This window comes from Lucilia sericata, unplaced genomic scaffold (assembly GCF_015586225.1).
Source record: "Lucilia sericata isolate MDLA Ls3-8-SP2 unplaced genomic scaffold, ASM1558622v1 Contig001081F_arrow, whole genome shotgun sequence".
Classification (NCBI taxonomy): domain Eukaryota; kingdom Metazoa; phylum Arthropoda; class Insecta; order Diptera; family Calliphoridae; genus Lucilia; species Lucilia sericata.
In genome coordinates this window covers 90,811-112,500 of record NW_023995056.1, presented here as the reverse complement: position 1 = coordinate 112,500, position 21,690 = coordinate 90,811, and the positions used below count along the sequence as shown (strand labels likewise).

At 32.3% G+C, this 21,690-nt stretch overlaps 2 protein-coding genes across 2 annotated transcripts in view; one reads left to right on the top strand and one right to left on the bottom strand.

The window, feature by feature from the left end:
* Positions 1-1,949: 1,949 nt before the first annotated feature.
* LOC119609895 (oxysterol-binding protein-related protein 11) lies at positions 1,950-3,513 on the bottom strand. Its single transcript, XM_037964919.1, has 3 exons — positions 3,018-3,513; positions 2,566-2,962; positions 1,950-2,488 (listed from the first exon to the last, which is right to left on the bottom strand). Exons 1-3 carry the CDS (start codon positions 3,103-3,105, stop codon positions 2,302-2,304), a joined length of 672 nt encoding a protein of 223 aa, XP_037820847.1. The 5' UTR covers positions 3,106-3,513; the 3' UTR covers positions 1,950-2,301.
* Positions 3,514-7,429: 3,916 nt separating this feature from the next.
* Positions 7,430-21,690, top strand: part of LOC119609890 (triple functional domain protein) — a 48,351-nt gene continuing 34,090 nt past the window's right edge. Inside the window, exons 1-7 of the mRNA XM_037964903.1 lie at positions 7,430-7,693; positions 10,728-11,274; positions 11,335-14,207; positions 14,273-14,385; positions 14,446-15,303; positions 15,366-15,487; positions 15,553-15,756. Coding sequence (XP_037820831.1) covers positions 7,515-7,693; positions 10,728-11,274; positions 11,335-14,207; positions 14,273-14,385; positions 14,446-15,303; positions 15,366-15,487; positions 15,553-15,756 — 4,896 coding nt within the window. The 5' untranslated portion in view covers positions 7,430-7,514. The remainder of the gene's footprint in view (positions 7,694-10,727; positions 11,275-11,334; positions 14,208-14,272; positions 14,386-14,445; positions 15,304-15,365; positions 15,488-15,552; positions 15,757-21,690) is intronic.

Here is a 21,690-nt window from a genome sequence, read left to right as displayed (position 1 = left end):
AATATGTGGACTTTTGATTCTATTCAATTTGTTAGTATGTACGTTGTATCAAAATATTAATTGTCTCAATAATATGTATTCAGCATTCATGTATTATTACAATTATACAAAAGTGTAATTTTAAATTTTCTTTTATTTATTTCTAAAGCTAAACAAAAATAAAACAAAATTATGAAAATAATAAATAATAAAAATGTGAATGAAAATAAAACTGATTGTATTGCAAGAAGTACGTCATGTCCTACAAACGTACTTGTTGAGTCCTGCTAACAATTAAACACCAAAGTTCCTAAACAATATCGAAGGGCAAGAGGATTAGGATCGACTGACATAAAAGTTTAGCAAGAATAATTTTTTACAAACACAAATTGATTTCAATCACGCACGATCTTAGAGAATTTTAATGATAACAATAAATATTTGATTAACATTTTTTTAACTTTTTCATGTATATGGGTAAGTATCGTTAATTAAAAGTTTTTACACAGGTAATACAAATCAAATTCGACCACAATTACAATTTTCATTATATTGGGAAAGTAACTAGCTAACCAGTTTTGCTCTAGTTCAGTTCTAGTTCAGTTCTAGTTCAGTTCTAGTTCAGTTCTAGTTCAGTTCTAGTTCAGTTCTAGTTCAGTTCTAGTTCAGTTCTAGTTCAGTTCTAGTTCAGTTCTAGTTCAGTTCTAGTTCAGTTCTAGTTCAGTTCTAGTTCAGTTCTAGTTCAGTTCTAGTTCAGTTCTAGTTCAGTTCTAGTTCAGTTCTAGTTCAGTTCTAGTTCAGTTCTAGTTCAGTTCTAGTTCAGTTCTAGTTCAGTTCTAGTTCAGTTCTAGTTCAGTTCTAGTTCAGTTCTAGTTCAGTTCTAGTTCAGTTCTAGTTCAGTTCTAGTTCAGTTCTAGTTCAGTTCTAGTTCAGTTCTAGTTCAGTTCTAGTTCAGTTCTAGTTCAGTTCTAGTTCAGTTCTAGTTCAGTTCTAGTTCAGTTCTAGTTCAGTTCTAGTTCAGTTCTAGTTCAGTTCTAGTTCAGTTCTAGTTCAGTTCTAGTTCAGTTCTAGTTCAGTTCTAGTTCAGTTCTAGTTCAGTTCTAGTTCAGTTCTAGTTCAGTCCTAGTTCAGTCCTAGTTCAGTCCTAGTTCAGTTCTAGTTCAGTTCTAGTTCAGTTCTAGTTCAGTTCTAGTTCAGTTCTAGTAAATCTTAAATTTATAAATGTTGTAAAGAAATTGGTAATCAGGTACTCTGAATAAAAAAACAACATCTTCCAACTAGACCAATGGGATGCATGACGGATGGCAAACATTTTCATTTGAAAACTTTGTCCAATTTATATCTTTCTACTACATAATCCATCTTATCTTCCACTCATATTTTAAAAGCAACAACAGTTTTCAAAGACCAAACGTCACTGATAAAATGTGGTCATTTGTACATCTGTACAAAAACATTTGTAATAATCATTACATTAAGTAATAAGTTTAAACTATATTAAAATCTATTTACTATATATTATTAAATAATTTCAATCTTACCGACAATGCAACTGACTCCCATGAAAAAATAAAGTTACAATTTTAACACACAACATTAAAGATAACAAATAAAATATTACATGAAACATATACTTTTAATAGTTCTTTTACCGAAAAACATTAAGCAAACATTTATCATTTTATAAATAACCTTTTTTTTAATAAAAGCACTTTTTTCAAGCAAATATTAATAATTTAACAATTTCCAATAAGATTCACATGTTACTGACACTTTAATTAAAAATACACTAATAAACAGATCAAATCCTTTAAGAAATGGAGGGAAAAACAAATTGCATTTTTGTTGTTGTTATAAAGTGTCAAAAAGTAATTGTCGTGCTTTTAAGTATAAACAACAACAAAAGGGAAGTAAGAAAAAATTGCAATAACAGAGATGTTTTCACAATAAACAGTACGAAATAAAATACATTTTTTTATCTTACAATTTAGGGAGTTGATTTTTTTTATTAAAATATTAGTTTTTAATTAGGAGTGTTTCACAATCAAAATATGTGTACATTTGTACAAATGAAATAAATAATACATTTTAACATTTTAAGCACTTGATTAGAGACATTTCATTTTGTGAAATTTACAGACGTAACCAAACCGATACGTATTGCTTAAAATATGCTCTTGGAGATAATGATGGTGTTTTTTTTCGTTTTGTTTTGTTGTGGAATTGGGAACTTTAACTAACAGGTCAAAATTTACAAGTAGTTAAGACGTCGTAAACATCCTTATAGTCATATTAATCAGTAGTTTTGTGCAGTTTGTTTAACTAATTAACACTTGTTGTTTCGGAACGCGGCGTATTGATCTCTTGGTGACGTTGCAAAAGACTCAGGCACTGGTGCAGGCATTGCGTACTGGCGGTAGATATTGCTTTTAGTAAAAGTAAATCAGGATCCGTGGGCGAGAAGGCTTCACAATCGACATTTTCTATGGCACGAGCCAAAGAAGCATTGCTAAAAAAGATAATAGGTACAATAAATACAAATAACAAAAACAAAGATAAGCATAATAAAGAAAATGAATGAATCACCATTGTTCGGTTAAATAAAGTGCCTGGCGAGCAGAGACCATAGCGTCCGATGCCGCTAATAGCTCACGTGGAGGCAATGGTGTTGAATTGCTTATATCCATGGCCTTTGTGTGACTCTCTACAACAGCACGTAATCCATCTACCCATTCCTGGCGTGCTCTAGCATCGGCTGCTCTCAACTTAATGGTATCGCCTGAGGCACATCCAATAGAAAAAGTTCTAGAATCTTCATCACTGGGACAGACCACAGCGCCGGCTAAATGGACCTGTCCCCGTGGAGAGCTAGTTAGTACATGTGCTGGTGGTGGTACATCATCACCAGCGGACGTACAGTCCGATAAATAATAACTTAAGATGCCACTTTGGGGATCAACCGTAAACCATCTATACTGCCAACCTTAAATGGAAATCATTTGTTTACCCAGGTTCTGTAGTATATTTATCACCCTTACCTTTCATAACATTAGTGTATTTACACAGCAGACCATTTAGCTGATGTCGTACACCCTGGTTTAACACCTTATTTAGGTTTGTTTCCATGGCTTCTTCAAACACTGCTAATCCTTGGCCACCAGTTATCGTTTCTTTATCAATTATTTCTTTGTGATTGTCCTGGTAAGCACTTTGTGCTGGATATTGTTGCTGGAGACGATAATTTTCGCTCTCAGTCACACTTTGTTGTTGTAATAAATTCTGTGAAGTTGTTGTTCCTGATGCGTTTATTGATGTTGTTGGTTGCGTTGTAGTTTGAGACTTTAAACGTGATTTATTTTTACGATGTTGTAAAGTAGACTTTATTTTACGCAGAATTTTTGCAATTTTTTCTAATAACTATAACAAAAGAAAAAAAGGAAGGAACGAACGAACGAAACAACTTATCGTGTAAAAAGTTGTGTATGGCCTGGGATTCAACTTTTTTTTATTCTATCGATGATAATAACAGCTGTTACATTGACAGTTAAGAATGTCGTGTAATGTGAAAATGTCAAATTATTGCGGTTTCTGTATATAGATGAGAAGAGTAAGGTTGTGAACTTAGCTAAATGGGAAGAGAACGAAGAATGAATGTAAAATTATTACAGTAATGTCAACAATGTTATATCAATAAGAAAAAGAAAAAAATCAAATATGAATAATGAAAAGAGTTGAACAATATTCAATTTTGAAATCTAAATATATTGAATCATTTTAAATATAATTTTAAAAGTCTTACATTCTAATGAAATTTGAATTTCTAATAAAATTTAAATATTTTGAGAAGACTAAAATTTCGAATATCTACTAAAATTTAGATTTGCTATGGAATTTCACCGAAAATTTATCATTTCTAGTGAATTTTAGAACTTAAAGTAAAAATTTAAATTTCTAATGAACTTGAAATTTTTATTGAAAATTTTTACAGAATTTTCATGTCGAATATCGTACATCTAACGAAATTGTTAATACATAGCAGTAAATTTTATAAAATTTTGCTGAATAGCTAGAAAATTTTTACATATTTAGTGCAATTTTGATTTTTTAAACAAAAAGCACCAACTTGGCATTATTACAAAACAAATAAATACAACTCTGTGCAAAAATTTTGCTGTATATCAATCAAGGCGGCTTCACATAAGGTGGTGGCAGTTCGGCAACAACTATTTTTGTAATTAATTGACGTAGATGTCAAAACAGTAAGACGTCGAATATATTTTACGAACATTTTTGTGAGATTTGTATATTTTATTAAAAATAAAAATATTAAAATTTGTGAGGAAAATATATCTTAAATTGAATAATGTTTGTTTCAAAATTCTATTCTGGCAGATAAATTTGCAAACTTTAAGTATATATGTGCCTGAAATTATATAAAACTTAGTTTTTCTCTTAAAAATAAACGAATAGATAATTCTACTCCGGCGGAGCTGCCGGCGACCGGGAAAATATTTCATATGAGTTTCGTTATATAAAGCGTTCCGGAGCAGATTGTTTTTAGTTAATAATGTTATCTACCTATTGAGTATATAAAACAATACTGTTTAATTTGTTAACATTTAATAACGTAAAAGTGAGCTGCCACCGGCTGGGAAAATACTTCATATGTATTTTCTTATATAAAATGTTCCAGAAGAGATTTTTTTTAAGTTAATCATGTTATCCTCCAGTGTTAATGTAAAATACAAAGCAATATTGTTTAATATATACATAAATATATATATAATTAAGTACTAACGAAGTTTGTTTCTGTCTTAACGGAAACTTTTAAATATAAAAATGTAAACAATAACAAATTTTGACAGCTACGTAAACCAGGAGAATTAAGAAAAAATTATTAGTTAATTGAATAGCACTACCTTATGTGAATTTGCCTGGCAACTACGTGAACCAAATGCAAAAACAAAATACATGTAAAATGTTGTTGTTGCTGAACTGCCACCACCTTATGTGAGTTCACCTTGATGTCAACTCTGTTTTTTGTTGAGTACTCACAAAAAAAAACGTCTGTCAGACGTCGTTGTCGTCGCGTAGGATATTTTTGCGAAATTTAGCGAATTTATAATAATTTTAAATTGTTTTTTAGTGAAATATATGTGTTTACTTGATATGTATAACAGTTTTATTAAAATAAAGTGAAATATTCGTAAAAATTTGCGTGAAAATGTAGTTAAAAGTTAGTAAAGAAAGTACAAAAAAGAAGAAAAAAATCAATGAGCATCATTTGAAGAAGAACAAGCAGCGGGGCACCAACACTCATTCAAACACCAGTTTACACCAACACACAATAAGAAAAAAATTCTTGGCTTCTCTCGGTGTTTGTGTGTATGACTGTGTTTTTTCTGCCAGTGTTTGTGTGTGTTTTGTGTCTTTTTCCTTTCTTTTACAAAATCTTATTGAACAAGAAAAGAAAAGAAGAAAAATATGTGAAATTTCATAAAAATATTAAACAAAACTAGCAATTCTTGGAAGTTTAGTCATAACGTGTAATATTATAATGCAATTATAAACAAATAATGCATTGTTTAATTTCCATCTGCAAAATTGATTTTCATTGATTTATGACGTTTTCCCAGAGGGGACGCATTAAAGTGCTTGAATATTGGATTGGTTTGGGTAAAGAAGAGGAACCAGCAGAGTGACAAAGTAAAAAAATTATGCCGTGTATAATATGATCATCATTTATCTGTGTATATTTGCTGTAACTTTATTGTCCACTGCCATATTTGTGCCATTCTATATGGTACAACGAAATCACATGTATGTATGAATGAGTTCATACATCTGTATTCCATTTTAATTAAGTTCCCTTTTTCTTAATGGTCTTTCTTTTGAAATAATTATTTATACACATTTGTGCTTATTTTATAACCCTCAGACGGTCGGTCGGTCAGTTGGAATATTGAAAATGCACTTATTCTATGTGTGAGTGTTTGTATGCAAAGGGGGTGGATATTACAATAATAATGCACCATTTCGATAAATGTCAGCCATATCAATCAGTTGTAGAGGCAAGCAATGTTTGTTGGTTTGTTTGCTAAGTATTCCATCTTCTCTCCAAATCATGTCGTCAGCAGTGCTTTTTTCATATAGAAAGAAATATTAAATAAATTACTTGTGTGAAAGAAAAATTTAAAATATATTTATGTATTATTAAAACAAAAGAACAAAAACAACATACTAAAGTAATATGTAGACAATAAAATTTAATTGCAGAATTATTTCTGTTATTGTCTATAGCGAGACATTCAATACCCTACATCAATATTGTGAGTACTACACCCTCTTTAAAATATAGCAAACTATTAACGTAAAATTTTTTGTGAAATTTTAAATTTTTAACTAAATTCCAAATTCTAGTGAAATTTATATTTTCTAGTCAAATTTCTTGTACAATTTTCAATTTCAAATTTTGAGTAAAATTTTGAATTCTAGTCAAATTTCCAATTCGATTTTTTGAATTTCTGAAGATAAATCTAATGTCAAAAATTTTCAATTTTTAAAGTTATTTCTAGTAATATTTGACACGCAACGATCCTAGTAATAATCGAACAAAGATATAAATATCACAAAAACTTTATAACAATTGTAAAGTACTTTGCGGTCGTTCTTGACCTACCATATATTATAATTTGTTTTATTTTCTTTCACCCAACCAAACAGTATACTTCCAATAATATTCAATATTATAGATTAGAAAGTAATAGAAACAAACAATTAACAGCAGAACTAATTGAACAAATAACTAAAGAGTACTATACCACTACTACACTTTATTAAAAGCACAATAATAAAATAAAAAAATAAAAACAAAAGTATTAAAGAAAAGCAAATAGTTGCTGATGCACATAGATTCAGAGTGTTTTGTTGTATTGAATGCTGTTTGTTAGGTTTAAGCCCACATCGTCGTCATTATTTTTCTGAATACTGTTGTCGCTGACGTCGTCATTATAAACAACATTAACAAAAGCAAAAAATTAAAATGAAAGAACTTCATTGCGTGGATGGTGGTGTTGACTTTAGTCTGCGGTATTATTATATGTTTAAAAATTTTATGTCTTTCATTTATACTTTTTCATTCTTTTGTGATTTTTATTTTTGCAATAACCTAGTAGGTATTCAGTGTATTAGAAGCAAAATTAAAATTTCTATTTGGAGAAAGAACGAAACAATAATAACAACAACAACAACAAAAAAGAAACAAATGTTGACCATGAAAATGTTTGCCAAATATTTGTATAAATCGATAAACAACTTATCCTATGAGCTAAAACAAAATTCACAATTACTCTACTAATATAATTTTAAAATAATAATAACAACAACAAAGAAATTCTTAAGAAAGTGAAATATTAAAAGTATTAAGTGAAAAAATATCCAGAAAGAGAAAAAAAAAAACAAAAACAATTATCGTTTACAAGAACACAAAAAGTTAAAAGAATTTTTAACATCACCATTATTCCTTTAACGTCAAAATGGATGGTCAACGCGCTCGCGACATACTCACATTGTTGCAGGAGCGCGTCGTTTTCCTAACCGGTGGTCGTGATCGTCGTGGTGGTCCTCTACTATGTTTTCCGGCTACACCTAGACGTGATCGTTTGAAGCCAGATGACTTAAGGCGTCTTTTGAGTTATCTTATAATGATACCGAGGTAAGTGGGATTTTGTTTTTATTTTGCAATGTTTTTTTTTAATAATTTTTAAATATGTATAACGGAAGTGAATTAGTGGAGTACGAAATACATAGTCGTAATCCAAAAACAACAATTTTGCCATTACTGAATGAATGTATATCAATTTATATAGATTTCTTTGAATCGATTTAGCCGTTTGTGTCCAACTTTAATAATACTAAGCATCTTTTATGGTGTCAAAGGTGAAACCTAGAATACCATTTTCTAAATACATATCAATTAATCTCGTATAAATCTCCTTAAACAGAGTCTATGCATCCGTAAAATACGGTGAGGGTGAAGATAATCGTCACTTTAGTTTCCTCTTCGTAAGCGAGAGAGTGGACACTTGTATGTCTCTTCGTAATCTATGGGGTGACGACTGACTTCCTCGTAGTACAAGCACATGTTAAAATAGCTAGTCAACTGGTCAGTCGGTGGCTAGGGGAAACTGTCCGACCGAACAGCTGGGAAATATATAATCATCATAATCGATCTTTAATTGATCAAAGATATGATATGAGGCCCTTTCGAAAATATCTTTAACTCACATAGGTCACTATGTATGTACACGACTCCTACGATTTCCAAATTAATAACTTTATGTCGATGATCGATTTCACTTTCTTATCTGTTATGAATACACCTATTATTGCACTTCAAGTGAGTTTTAGCGGATAAAACAATCTAAGCAATTAATATGTTCCTGTCCTAGGTAGGAATCAAACTCTAAATTGCATATGTTTTGGCCAATCGCTTTATTGTTAATTGGTTTTAGATTGTTAGTTGGACTTATAAGGTCCAACATGCAAAAAAATTCATTATCTTAGGACTTCTCATTTAGGCCGTATAGTGCTCTCAATTTTGAGATAGAAGGAGGACCAAAAGTTGATCAGTATTAGCCGGGTTTGCCACGTATACTGTAATCGGTGCAGTATACTGAAACTTAAAAACATTGCTGTTTTTACCATCTCATTTCTGAATCGATTTCGTTTAACTTCTAGGGGATGTCATTCTTTTCGTTTTAAGAGCCGATTGCAATGTCTGTGAAAAGACAGTTTCAGAATTTTATAGAATTCAGAAGTTTTTTAACATATTAGGGGTCTATTATTCTTACAACTAATATAGAAACTCAGTGAAAGAAACAAAAAGTTGTTTAGCAATATCTATAGTTATACCAAAACGCAGAAAAACTACATACATATTATATTTTATAATATAAAAACACATTACTTGCTGTCCCTCCTTGTTTTGTTTTTCTTTAAAACACTCATTATTTATGTTTAATTTTGACTCTCCCTAATGTACTTAAATAAGTAAATGTTTGTATTTCTGCTTATTATTCATCGACACTATTCTAATTGCATCCCATTATTATAAGCAAACAGCAACTACGCGACATTCAGTTACATATGAATACATATTGTACTTTGTACTGCAAAGAAAACAAAAACTTAAAAATATGTACTTCATTTTATATAATAATTCAAAATGTATTTTAAAGCCATATTCAAAAAATTTTGTAAAAGGGAGATAAATACAAAATGCTTCCCTAACAGCTACAAAAAAATTCTTAAAATTATACTACAAATTTAAAATATTTTTAAATGAATTGCAAAATAATTGTATTTTTTGTATAAATTCTTTTAAAATTATTATTAAATATTTTAACACTTTAGTTTGCTGGGAAATATTTTATTATTTTTGTTGATGAAACTCTTAATGCCTTGTTTTTTTTTATATATATAATTTTATTGCAATGGCGACTAATTTGGCATATTTGCGACCAAAAATGAAAACAAAAGTTTTACTTTGTTTTTTAATTTACATAAATACTATGTGTGTTTATATAAAATGAAACTTACGCGTACATAAAAAGAATATTTTGTTTACTTATATGGAGTGGTATGCTTTTTTCTTAAAAAGAATTTATAAACAGTGCGTGACTCTCTTTAGGCTTAATTTTTTTTCCACATTTCAGAATCATTTATTTTGGTTGAATGTTGACAATGTTTGTCATTATATTATCATATATACCTTTAAATGTATATTTAAGTTAAATTTTAATTAACAAAAAAAAAAAACACTTTCCAATGCGAATATTTAATACCTACTATAGAATTTCATTTTTTTAAAACCAAAACTGTTTAAGAGATTTTTGATAGACGGTTGTTTTCTGTCTACAGTAGTTTTTTCTTTCTTTCCAAAAACAACTTTTCGAACAGTTTTCTTTCTAAAGATTGAACTTCGAACTATTGTCATTCTGTAGAAAAATAACTCTTATTAATTTTTAACCTAGAGACTTTTCTGAAAGATTCCAATCTGGCCTCAGAATTGCATCAGTTTTTCGACCGGGGTTTTGGCCATATTTAAGCCATTTAAAATGTTACATGTTTTGGTATTTCTGCTCCAGACAGGTTTCTGTTTATAGAAGTTTTAAAAACATATAGTTTTCATTATATGAGCTGTTTTCTTTTCAAAGGTTGCCTTTTTTAAAAGGAATTTTCGAAGAGTTTTCATCTTAGAGAAACATTCTTTTAAAAAGTACTTTTCGAAAAGTTTTCTAAAGACAGATATTCGAACACATTTCTTTGTATAAAAAGTTTTTCGACAAGTTTTCTTTTGACTAAAAAAATATCAAATATTCCAAAAGTTTTCATTCTATAGAAGCTATTCAGCAGTTATAATTTTAAATGATTCCATTTGCTTGCTCTTTTAAGGAAACCCTTTATATAGATAACTTTTAAACCTTTTCATTTTGTGTAAAAATTTTCATAAAGTTTTGTATAAAAAACTATTTTCCTCGTCCATATTTTTCTGAATACAAGTTTTGAAACAGATTTCTTTCAATAGAAAACTTTTCAAAACTGATACCTTTCTATTTTCATTAAAAGACATCTTGTTTTGTACATTTTTCATAAAAAACCATTTGAATTCATTTCCTACATATCATTCACCACATTCTGTACAAAACAAATTCTAAACATTTTTCTCACTTTTACTCCTCTTCCAGTGATTCGGCAAAAAATTTGGGTTTCACTGTCATTATTGATATGCGCGGCAATGGCAATTGTTCGACAAATGTCAAGGCCATATTGAAAGTGTTGCAAGAGCATTTCAGTGCCAACATACACAATGTTGTCATCATAAAACCGGATAATTTTTGGCAAAAACAACGCGCCTCAATATCCTCACACAAATACAAATTCGAAACTTCAACAATATCGATTGAAGCTCTAAATAAGATAGCCGAACCAAATCAGTTGACTACAGACTTTGATGGCAATCAAGTGTATGACCATCAACAGTGGACCGATTCTCGTTTGGCCATAGAGGATTTCTTTTGGCAGGCTAGTGATTTGGCCGATCGTATAGATGATTTACAGGAGGATTTGCAGCGTAATGACTTTGCCGAAGATGTTAATGGTGCGCGTCATGCTCTGGATCATCATAATGAAATGAAAAAGAAAATACTCAAGTTACCGATTGAGGATTTGGATGTGCAGGGCAAGAAGTTGTTGACAAAGATTAACATGAGCAGTGGCTGCAGTGCAGGAGCGGTGAGTTTGTTATAAAACTAAATTGTACCATGTAGTAATTATTTTATTCTAATTTTGCAGGGTGCCAGTGGTGGTGATTGTGGTGGCAGTGATTCCGGTACTTCCTCTCAGTCTCGTGTACCCACTAATAATCCCGATATGTCGGCCGCTATTAGCAAGGCCTTAAGGCAAATTGATCTTATACACTCTGGCCAGCAGCGTTTACTTACCTTGTGGCAGCATAAAAAGGTGAAACTAGATCAATGTTTCCAGTGGCGTTTATTCGAACAGGATTGTGAGAAAATGTTCGATTGGATTTTACACAATAGAGATGTGTTTCAAATGTCTTATGTGGAAATTGGTCACAACTATTCGGTGGCCAAGTCATTGCAAGATGAACATCAAAAATTTGCCGTAGCCTCTATGAATGTCTCGGTCAATATTGATCGCATATTGGCCGTAGCCTCTAGACTTATTGAAAGTCAACATTATGCCGCACAAAATATTAAAACTTTGGCTACACGTTTAGATCGCACCTGGAAAGATTTTGCTGCTGGCTTAGATGAGCGTACCGCTGTGCTACAACTAAGCGTGCTGTTTCATCACAAGGCTGAGCAGTATTGCAATAGTGTGGCATCTTGGGCTGCTGCCTGTCAAGCTTCACAACCATTGCCTTCGGATATACAAAGTTTGGAGACGGCTATACGTACTCATCAGTCTTTGTATGAGGCCATGTGTCAGGCTTATACCGAAGTTCATTCTACCAGCAAGAAATTACTTTATCAATTGGATCATTTAGTGCAGGTGTGTAATCAACCACCTCCACCTGGCGTTCCAGATCACCGCAAGAATAGTACTTACAACAAATATGGTCGTCAAAATCCTGCTGCTGATTATAGCGAAGGTGCTTCTCATGTTCTGGCAGTTATACATCAGATACTGGGTCATCATCGTTCTTTGGAATCCAAGTGGCATCAAGAAAAAATACGTTTGCATCAAACATTGGCTCTTAGACTGTTTCAGGAAGATGTAAAACAGGTTCTGGACTGGCTAAAGAATCATGGTGAAGTGTTTGTGCGTAAAAATACAGGAATTGGCAGAAATCTACAAAAGGCTCGCGTTTACCAAAAGTCCCATGAACATTTCGAGAATGTGGCCCAAAATACCTATAGTAATGCTGAAAAACTGTTGGCAGCAGCGGATGAACTGGCACGCAGTGGTGAGGCAGATCCCAATGAAATTTATTCGGTGGCCCATGAGTTGGAAATACAAGTTGCTAGTTTTGCCGAGCGGGTGGAACAAAGGAGAAGGCGTCTAGACATGGCCGTCATTTTCTATACACACGAGAAGGAGGTGACTGCCTGGATTGATCAATTAAGGGCAGATGTTTCCACAGATGAAACCATGTTATCTCAAGAAAATCTAGAAGGCATAGAAAGACTTTTGCAGCAATATAGAGATCAGCAGGATAACACGGTTAAAGGCTGTATGCAAACAATTGCTCAAGGAGAGGCACTGCTGCAAGAAATGCGATCTTTAGAGTATTCAGACAATACAGGTTCCCTATCGGCTTTAGAGGCGGCTCTTGAAAAGCTGTCAAAACAAAAAATAGAGCTTGAGGAATTATGGTCGGCACGCAAGTTTCGAGCAGATTTAATATTGCGTTTACGTTACTTTGAACGTGATGCCATGGAACTGTCTTCGCAGCTAGAAATATGGTCTGAAGAACTGCAGCATGCAGATCTATCACGTGACTACCAAAAAGCCGAACAACTAATACGCATGCACAACGAATCGGTTAGTGACATACAAAATGCCACCTATGAAGTGCTCGAGCAGGGACAGGAGCTTTTGCAAATGTTTGAATCTGCTGGTTTTATTTCCATGGCCGATGCCACCCACACAGCTCAAGCTCGCATAGAATATTTGCTAAACTTTTTACGTGAACGTGAAATTGATCTTGAAGAGTTGTCTGAAGCCAAACGCGCTAAATTAGAACAGGCTGTGCAACTGTGTCAGTTCCAAAATGATGCCAACCAAGTTATTTCTTGGATACGCAACGGTGAGGCCATGTTGGTGGCCAGTTTTGTTACACCCAACAGTTTGCAGGAGGCAGAGCAATTGCGTAAAGAACATGAGCAGTTTCAGGTAGCTATTGAAAAGACCCACACTTCCGCCGTACAAGTCAAATACCGGGCCGATGCTTTAATCAATGCCAATCACTATGATCCCCAATCCATACGTGAAATATCCGATGATGTCACAAAAAAGTGGCAACAATTGGTTACATATGCCGAAGAACGTCATAAACTGGTCACAGCCTCCATAAACTTTTATAAAACAGCCGAACAGGTTTGCTCAGTGTTAGACAGTTTGGAAAGGGAATATCGTCGTGAAGATGACTGGTGTGGCGGTGGCGGCTCCAGCGATAAAGCCCAAACAATTGTGCAACTAATCTCCAAGCATCAAGAACAAAAGGAAGCTTTTCTAAAGGCCTGCACCCTGGCCCGCAGAACAGCGGAAACTTTCCTCAAATACGCCAATCGATCACAACAGTACTACGAATATCAATCTCAAGGCAATTGTGAAAATCGTGTAAAAACCATTTTGGACAAGTTGCTTACTCAGGAAAATCAAGTGCTGGAATTTTGGACACAGCGTAAAAAGTCATTGGATCAATGTCAACAATTTGTACTCTTTGAGAGAAGTGCCAAACAGGCCATCGAATGGATACATAATACAGGCGAAGCCTATTTGTCATCACGCACTAATCTAGTGGGTAAAACTCGTGAAGAAACCGAAGGTTTGCTCAAAGAGCACAACGAGTTTAGGGGCACAGCAAAGGAGACAAGAGAGCGTGTTAAGCTACTAATACAATTGGCCGATAGTTTAGTGGAAAAGGGACATGCTCATGCGAGCTCCATAAAGCAATGGGTTGCATCTGTTGACCAAAGGTAAATATTCAACAAGGAATCTTTATTTTATGGAAATTTGTTTTATTATTTTTTCTATTTTTAAGGTACAAAGATTTTAGCAACCGCATGGATTCCTATAGGGAACAATTGGAAAAGTCGTTGGGTATGTCTATGGTAGCAGAATCTGATGCCAACACATCTATTAGTTCTATAACCGGTAAGTTCTTTCCTTTAAAAAGCAATGAAACAAATTTCCATAATAAAATTGTTTCTTTAGGTTCTTCTACATCAACCGACCGACACTCAGATCCTACACTTGAAGCAAAATTGACAACCTCTACTACAGTAGCGGCCAAGGAAATTAACGAAGAAAAACGCAAATCAGCACGCAGAAAAGAATTCATTATGGCTGAACTAATGCAAACCGAAAGAGCATATGTTAAGGACTTGGAGACATGCATTAAATGTTTCCTCGAAGAATTTCGTTCAGGCCAGGGTGCCCCAGCAGCTCTTTCTGGCAAGGAAGATATTATTTTCGGCAATATACGAGAAATCTACAATTTTCATCATAAAATATTTCTACGTGAACTGGAGAAGTATGAAACTATGCCTGAAGATGTGGGCCATTGTTTTGTCACCTGGGCCTGTAAGTTCGACATGTATGTACACTATTGCAAAAACAAACCAACATCGAATAATATGCTAGTACAACATGCGGGCACATTTTTCGATGAATTACAACACAAACACAAGGTAGAACATCCCCTGCCGGCTTATCTAATCAAACCCGTACAACGTATTACCAAATATCAACTGCTACTCAAAGATTTACTCTCCTGCTGTGAAGAAAGTCATGGTGAAATTAAGGAAGGTCTTGAGGTAATGTTGAATGTTCCGAAAAAGGCAAATGATGCCATGCATTTGTCTCTACTCGAGAACTGTGATGTTTCCATAGATGGTTTGGGTGAGGTAGTTTTGCAAGATGCATTCCAAGCCTGGGATACTAAGCAATTGATAAGAAAGGGAAGAGAAAGACGGGTATTCCTATTCGATATGTATTTATTATTTGCTAAAGAAGTCAAAGATTCGAATAATTCAGTAAAATATCAATTTAAGAGCAAGCTAATGACTACAGGTAACTATAAATATGAAATTAAAATAAAATGGTATTAATACATTTACTTTGATTTATTCTAGATCTTGGCATCACGGAACATATTGAAGGTGATGAGACTAAATTTGCTGTTTGGACTGGTAGATCACCCATGCTATCCGACTGTCGCATTGTACTTAAAGCCAATAGTTTGGAAACAAAACAAGTAGGTTTTAATTAATCCTTTAAATGTTTCACTTTACTTTATATCTTATTTTTTTTATCATTCAGATTTGGACTAAGAAACTGCGAGAAGTAATGCAAGAAACCTGCTTCTCTAGCACCTCACTTACTTTACCCAAATCTCCAGCGAAGAATTCTGGTTCATCACAACGTTCATCGAGAGATCTAGATGATCCTATGACCGAGAATGACCCCGATAGATGTTCTCTGGCTAGTTTCGGTTCTGGTAATACAACTGACAGTGACAATAAGGTATTTATTATAATTTTATTTAGTTTTTTTTATTATTTAATAAGTGATAATAAGCAGAAAGCATTAAAAAAAATAGCTCAATGAAGTAAAAGCAAACAAGATAAAATATTTCAATTGAAACGGTTGAATATAAACCTAAAATGGAAAAGTAAAGAAAACATACAAATTTCTATAAACATGAAAAATAAAAAACTTTTTAAAACCGTTCAATAACTCAAATAAAAACAAGTAAGAAAGTATAGTAGGGCGTGGCCGACCATATGATACCCTACACCAGTTATGAATATTAAATGTGATTTATTTTTCATAATATCGCATTTATCTTCAATATTCCCTTGTTCCGATACATTTAAGCAATTTATGGATGAAAAACTAATTTTCTGAAAGAGGCTTTATATGGGGGCTAGGGGCAACTATGGACCAAGCCCGATAAATTGATATTTACATAATATTTTATTGTGCTGAATTTCATCGCGATATTTGTGTTTATAAGTTAATTTGGGACATTCAAGTAATTTTCTGGAGGGGACTTTGTATGGGAGCTAGGGTCAAATGGGGCCCGATCTTTATGAAATTTGGCAGGATTATCAAGACTTCTATAAAACTTAGTTGTGCCGTATTTTATCGATATATCTGTATATTTAACATAATTATGAGCTTAGAAGCCCTTTTCGGGGAGTTCTGTTCTATGGGGGCTAGGTGAAATAATGGACCGATTTTAACCATTTTCGTCCTTGGGTCAAATAAAACGTCGGTGCCAAATTTCATCCAATTATCTTGAAAATTGCGACCTGTACCTTGCGCACAAGGTTTACATGGACAGCCAGACGGACGGACGGACATAGCTTAATCAACTCAAAAAACGATTCTAAGCCGATCGGTATACTTTAAGGTGGGTCTAGGACGAATATTTTTGTATGTTACAAACATCAGCACAAATCCAATATACTCTACCCACTAAAGTGGTGTAGGGTATAATCATGTTAAAGCAACTTTGAACACATAAAAAGTGAATAATAGCTTTAAAGATCAAATCTGTCTGAATTTTATTAACTGCAACATTTACTTTGAACAGTAAAATCTTATACACGATAGATCCTTCTTAAGTAAATTCTATAATATTGAAGGGACATTAATATTCGTTCAGTATTTAGTATACGAAATAATCAAATAGGCTTCGTCCTTGGGTCAAATAAAACGTCGGTGCCAAATTTCATCCAATTATCTTGAAAATTGCGACCTGTACCTTGCGCACAAGGTTTACATGGACAGCCAGCCAGCCAGACGGACGGACGGACATAGCTTAATCGACTAAAAAAACGATTCTAAGCCGATCGGTATACTTTAAGGTGGGTCTAGGACGAATATTTTTGTATGTTACAAACATCAGCATAAATCCAATATACCCTCCCCACTAAAGTGGTGTAGGGTATAATCATGTTAAAGCAACTTTGAACACATAAAAAGTGAATAATAGCTTTAAAGATCAAATCTGTCTGAACTTGATTAATTGCAACATTTACTTTGAACAGTAAAATCTTATACACGATAGATCCTTCTTAAGTAAAGTCTATAATATTGAAGAGGCATTAATATTCGTTCAGTATTTAGTATACGAAATAATCCAATAGGCTTCGTCCTTGGGTCAAATAAAACGTCCGTGCCAAATTTCATCCAATTATCTTGAAAATTGCGACCTGTACCTTGCGCACAAGGTTTACATGGACAGCCAGCCAGACGGACGGACGGACGGACATAGCTTAATCGACTCAAAAAACGATTCTAAGCCGATCGGTATACTTTAAGGTGGGTCTAGGACGAATATTTTTGTATGTTACAAACATCAGCACAAATCCAATATACCCTCCCCACTAAAGTGGTGTAGGGTATAATCATGTTAAAGCAACTTTGAACACATAAAAAGTGAATAATAGCTTTAAAGATCAAATCTGTCTGAATTTGATTAACTGCAACATTTACTTTGAACAGTAAAATCTTATACACGATAGATCCTTCTTAAGTAAATTCTATAATATTGAAGGGACATTAATATTCGTTCAGTATTTAGTATACGATGTAATCCAATAAATATCTAAAAAAAACTCTTTCTCAAAAACATCTTTACCCGGAGTTCGTTATAATCGAGTTTGACTGTAATTACACTTCTAATGTCAACATACAAATAAAAGGAGTATTTAAATATAACTCCTACTTTTGGAATGTTTATAAATTAGATTTAAAACATTGTAAATACCCATTTTAAAATGAACTAACCGAAAACTTCCCCACAAATTACAATCAAATTACAAACACAACAAATATTTATAATAAACACTTGAAATAAGAGCCTCTTTACGGATATGTAAATAACCGTGATTACAAAACAAAGGTGTTTGAGAATTAAACATTCTCTTCGATATAATGAATATAGTCGTGAGTAGAAATTATAACTAAGATTATTGTTTTATAAACTTTGAAAGTAAACAAATGAACAATTTGTAAGTTTACAATAATACAGTAATAGTTTTGTACCATTCAGATTTGCTGGTATTTAGTGATATCGCCATTATTTCTAGAACTCGTTCTCAGGAACATTGTTGTGATTCTATAGTAATTCTAAACCAGTTAACGGTACCTGTCATTTGGTAGTAGTTACATATTGATCCTAAACCTGTTTAAACAAGCTCCTCTTTATCAAAATAATTCAAAATTCAACAAAATATTCAAAATTCAACAAACAAATTCATAGATTCCCATAAATTTAACAACGAATGTTGAAAATACACCCCTATTCTGCATTTCGATTACGTTTTCGCATTCAGTTACGCTACGAAAAAAGGTATTCCAACAAAAAACGAAATCGTAAGAAAAACAGAAGCAATACCATTTTATTTCAATGCTTAACGATCGCGTGTTTTCTGCATTACGATCCTAACTACGTTTTTGTAAGTTGTTATTTCAGTGACGGAGCTTCAAATCGAAATGCAGAATACCAAAGTTGCGAAACGGAGAAAATTTCGATTTAAATTAAAGAGCAGAATAGGGGTGATTATAAAATATTGCTTTCAGTAACTTTTTTCAAACAACAATCGCTGAAAAACAAACTAGTTCATGATATGTTCCAAAGTAGATGTATGTGTTATATAAATCTTCCTTAGAACTAGGATGACAAATTCGAACAAATATAATTGATTAAAGAACTGGTTCCCGAACTGTTCCAGAGAACGAATTCACAACACTTCCATAACGACGCTTTCAAACAAACACTATAGATATCAATGAATAAATAGAACGAACAGAACTAATGTGGAACTAATAAATTTTTTTCTGGGAGTATGTGATGGATTTTCATTTCATTAACATGACTAGATTTCCAGCATTTAGGGAAAATTTTCCTGTTTTTTAAAGGCTTAACGCTTCTAGAGTTTTAATCCAGCTTATTGGTAATAATAAGCGAAGTTATAAAAAGATAACTAGGAAAAAATTCTTTTTTATGTTTCTTCCCTTTAAAATATTCAAATAGTTATTACAAAATATCTTAACAAATTTAAAAAATAAGCTTTTTTCGACATTTTCTTCAAAATGCAGCTTTATTGCAATTTTAGTTAAAAGTTTTCTTGATCAGATTACTTAATGGGCCTTTACACGATCACACTTTACGTACGTAAAGTCTAATGAAAAAGTAAAATGAAATTCCATCTGTATAATAAAAAAGACAATAAAAGTTTTATGATTTATATATTTTGTGTTTACACGATTGGTATAAAACAATAACAAAGTAAAATGGAAACAGCTGTTTCACTTTTTTTGTATATGCTTACATAAAAATACATCCCTGATCTAATGCGACTTGCTTGAGTTTTGAATCATTTAAAAAATGAAGAGAGCCATACGACTGTCAAATTTTGCATTCGTATTTCTCTCAATCATATCCCATGATCCCATCCGTACTCTTCTATACAAAATTTTTACTGATCATATTACTTGTGTGCTCGTGTAAAAGGGTCTTTATCAGTTCTATGTGAATGAAAGTTACAAGAAAAATATGCGTATGAGTAATATGCATATAAATTTAATTGTAAATTTTATTACTCATACGTTGACATCACGATTACAAAAAATACAATACGATGAAACGCTAACATATACTACAAATGTAAGATTTCTCTCTGTTACTTAACTTCTCCATTTAGTAAAATCTTCAATATGTTATAGCAAGGAATTACTTAGAGATTAAAAATATTCCACTAAGAACAGAGGTTATGTAATATAACAAAACAAAATTTTGTAATGAGCGGTCGTATTAGTAGATCTTAGTCAAACTATTTTGTAAGATACATATTTTGCAATCTATTTGTCTATAATAACTTTGACTTTTAACATCTTACTGAGAGAAGACAAGGATTCTTCTAAAAGTTTTAATGCCAATCGATGTCTACACATACTGATGTATGCCACTTTCAACCCTTCGATCACTTCGTTGAGACATCTCTATAGGGGTCTCCTATAATTTCTAATGTTTACCAAAATTCTATGTCCACACATTATAGTGCTTTCATTAACTTGTCTCTTTCATTTGTTCCTAAATTTTCATATGTCCAAAGCACTGTGTTGCGATAATCGTAAACTGTCAAAATTTGAGTAAGATATTATAAATTATATACCTTTCTTCTATAGTAGTTTAATATTTTATTGTACACAATATTTTATGATAAACGTTAGGTGTACACTACATAAATGTTTTCAATTTGAAGTTCATATATGAACATGTAGTTTCGTATTTAGATATCTAATTGAAAGAAACTTTGTGTAACACTCGAGCTATAATCGCTATTGGAATTGAAAACAGAATTAAGGCGACTTTGCGATGATTTGTATATAAAGTTCATATTACATCAATTTGAAATTTTTTAAACAGAAAAATAATTTGCATGCTGTATTTTTGCAAATACTTTTAAATTTATTTATGACTAATCTTCCGGCAATAGCTGTTACTGCAAATATTTCTATGAAAATTATTTAGATTCCTGTTCTATTTTCACTAGAATCATTAATGAATAAAAAACTTTACTATAAATAAAAAATTTTAGCAAATAAAATGAATAATGTTTTTAATGAGCGTTGTATGTATGTAATTAACTTGATATCAACTTAACAATTCTTAAAAGTGATTGGCATTCACAAGAAAATGTTAGATTTATGTATCAGTTGTTTATTAAAAACCATTTTATCCTTTTCATTTTCTCTTTTTCAAACATTCATATTTGTTTGCTGGGTAATTTATATAAATGTATTTTTATATACATTCCCGTTGAGTAAGACAGTAATAACACATATACATACATGCCTTACTTTATAAAATGTTGAGCTTTTTATATGTTTTTTGTGTATGTACTCTTTTATTGCTTAATTTACTCTCTCAGAATATTAAAGAGAATTTAAAAAAATGTCCTTACTTATACATACACATTATTGTTTATGAACATTACGCAAAAGGTCTCAATATAAAGGGTATTGTGCGAGTACAGGCAGTGATGTCTACAAGGTTTATTTAAAGTTGAAAAAAGGACGATTTTTTGTATGAAAAGGATTTGGATAAAAAATTTTTAAAGCTTTCAGATTAAATATTTTTGAAATTAAAAAAGATTATGTACCAGCCCAAGAACCGATAAAACGAAAAATATAAAGAGAACGCAATCGAAGCCATTGAAGAGATTAAATTCAAAACTGATTTGCAGCATAAAAGTGAAATTCCATGAAATACATCAAATTTACTTTCATAACACGATAACCAGAAATAGGTAATGATATAGAAGCCAGCTGACTCAAAACGCGGACTCTCTTGGTCCATGATGGATCCCTTTTAACTTATCTGTAACGGGCAAGTATATGTCTATCTTCGATGTTAAACAAATCTGTGATGCGAATGTCCAT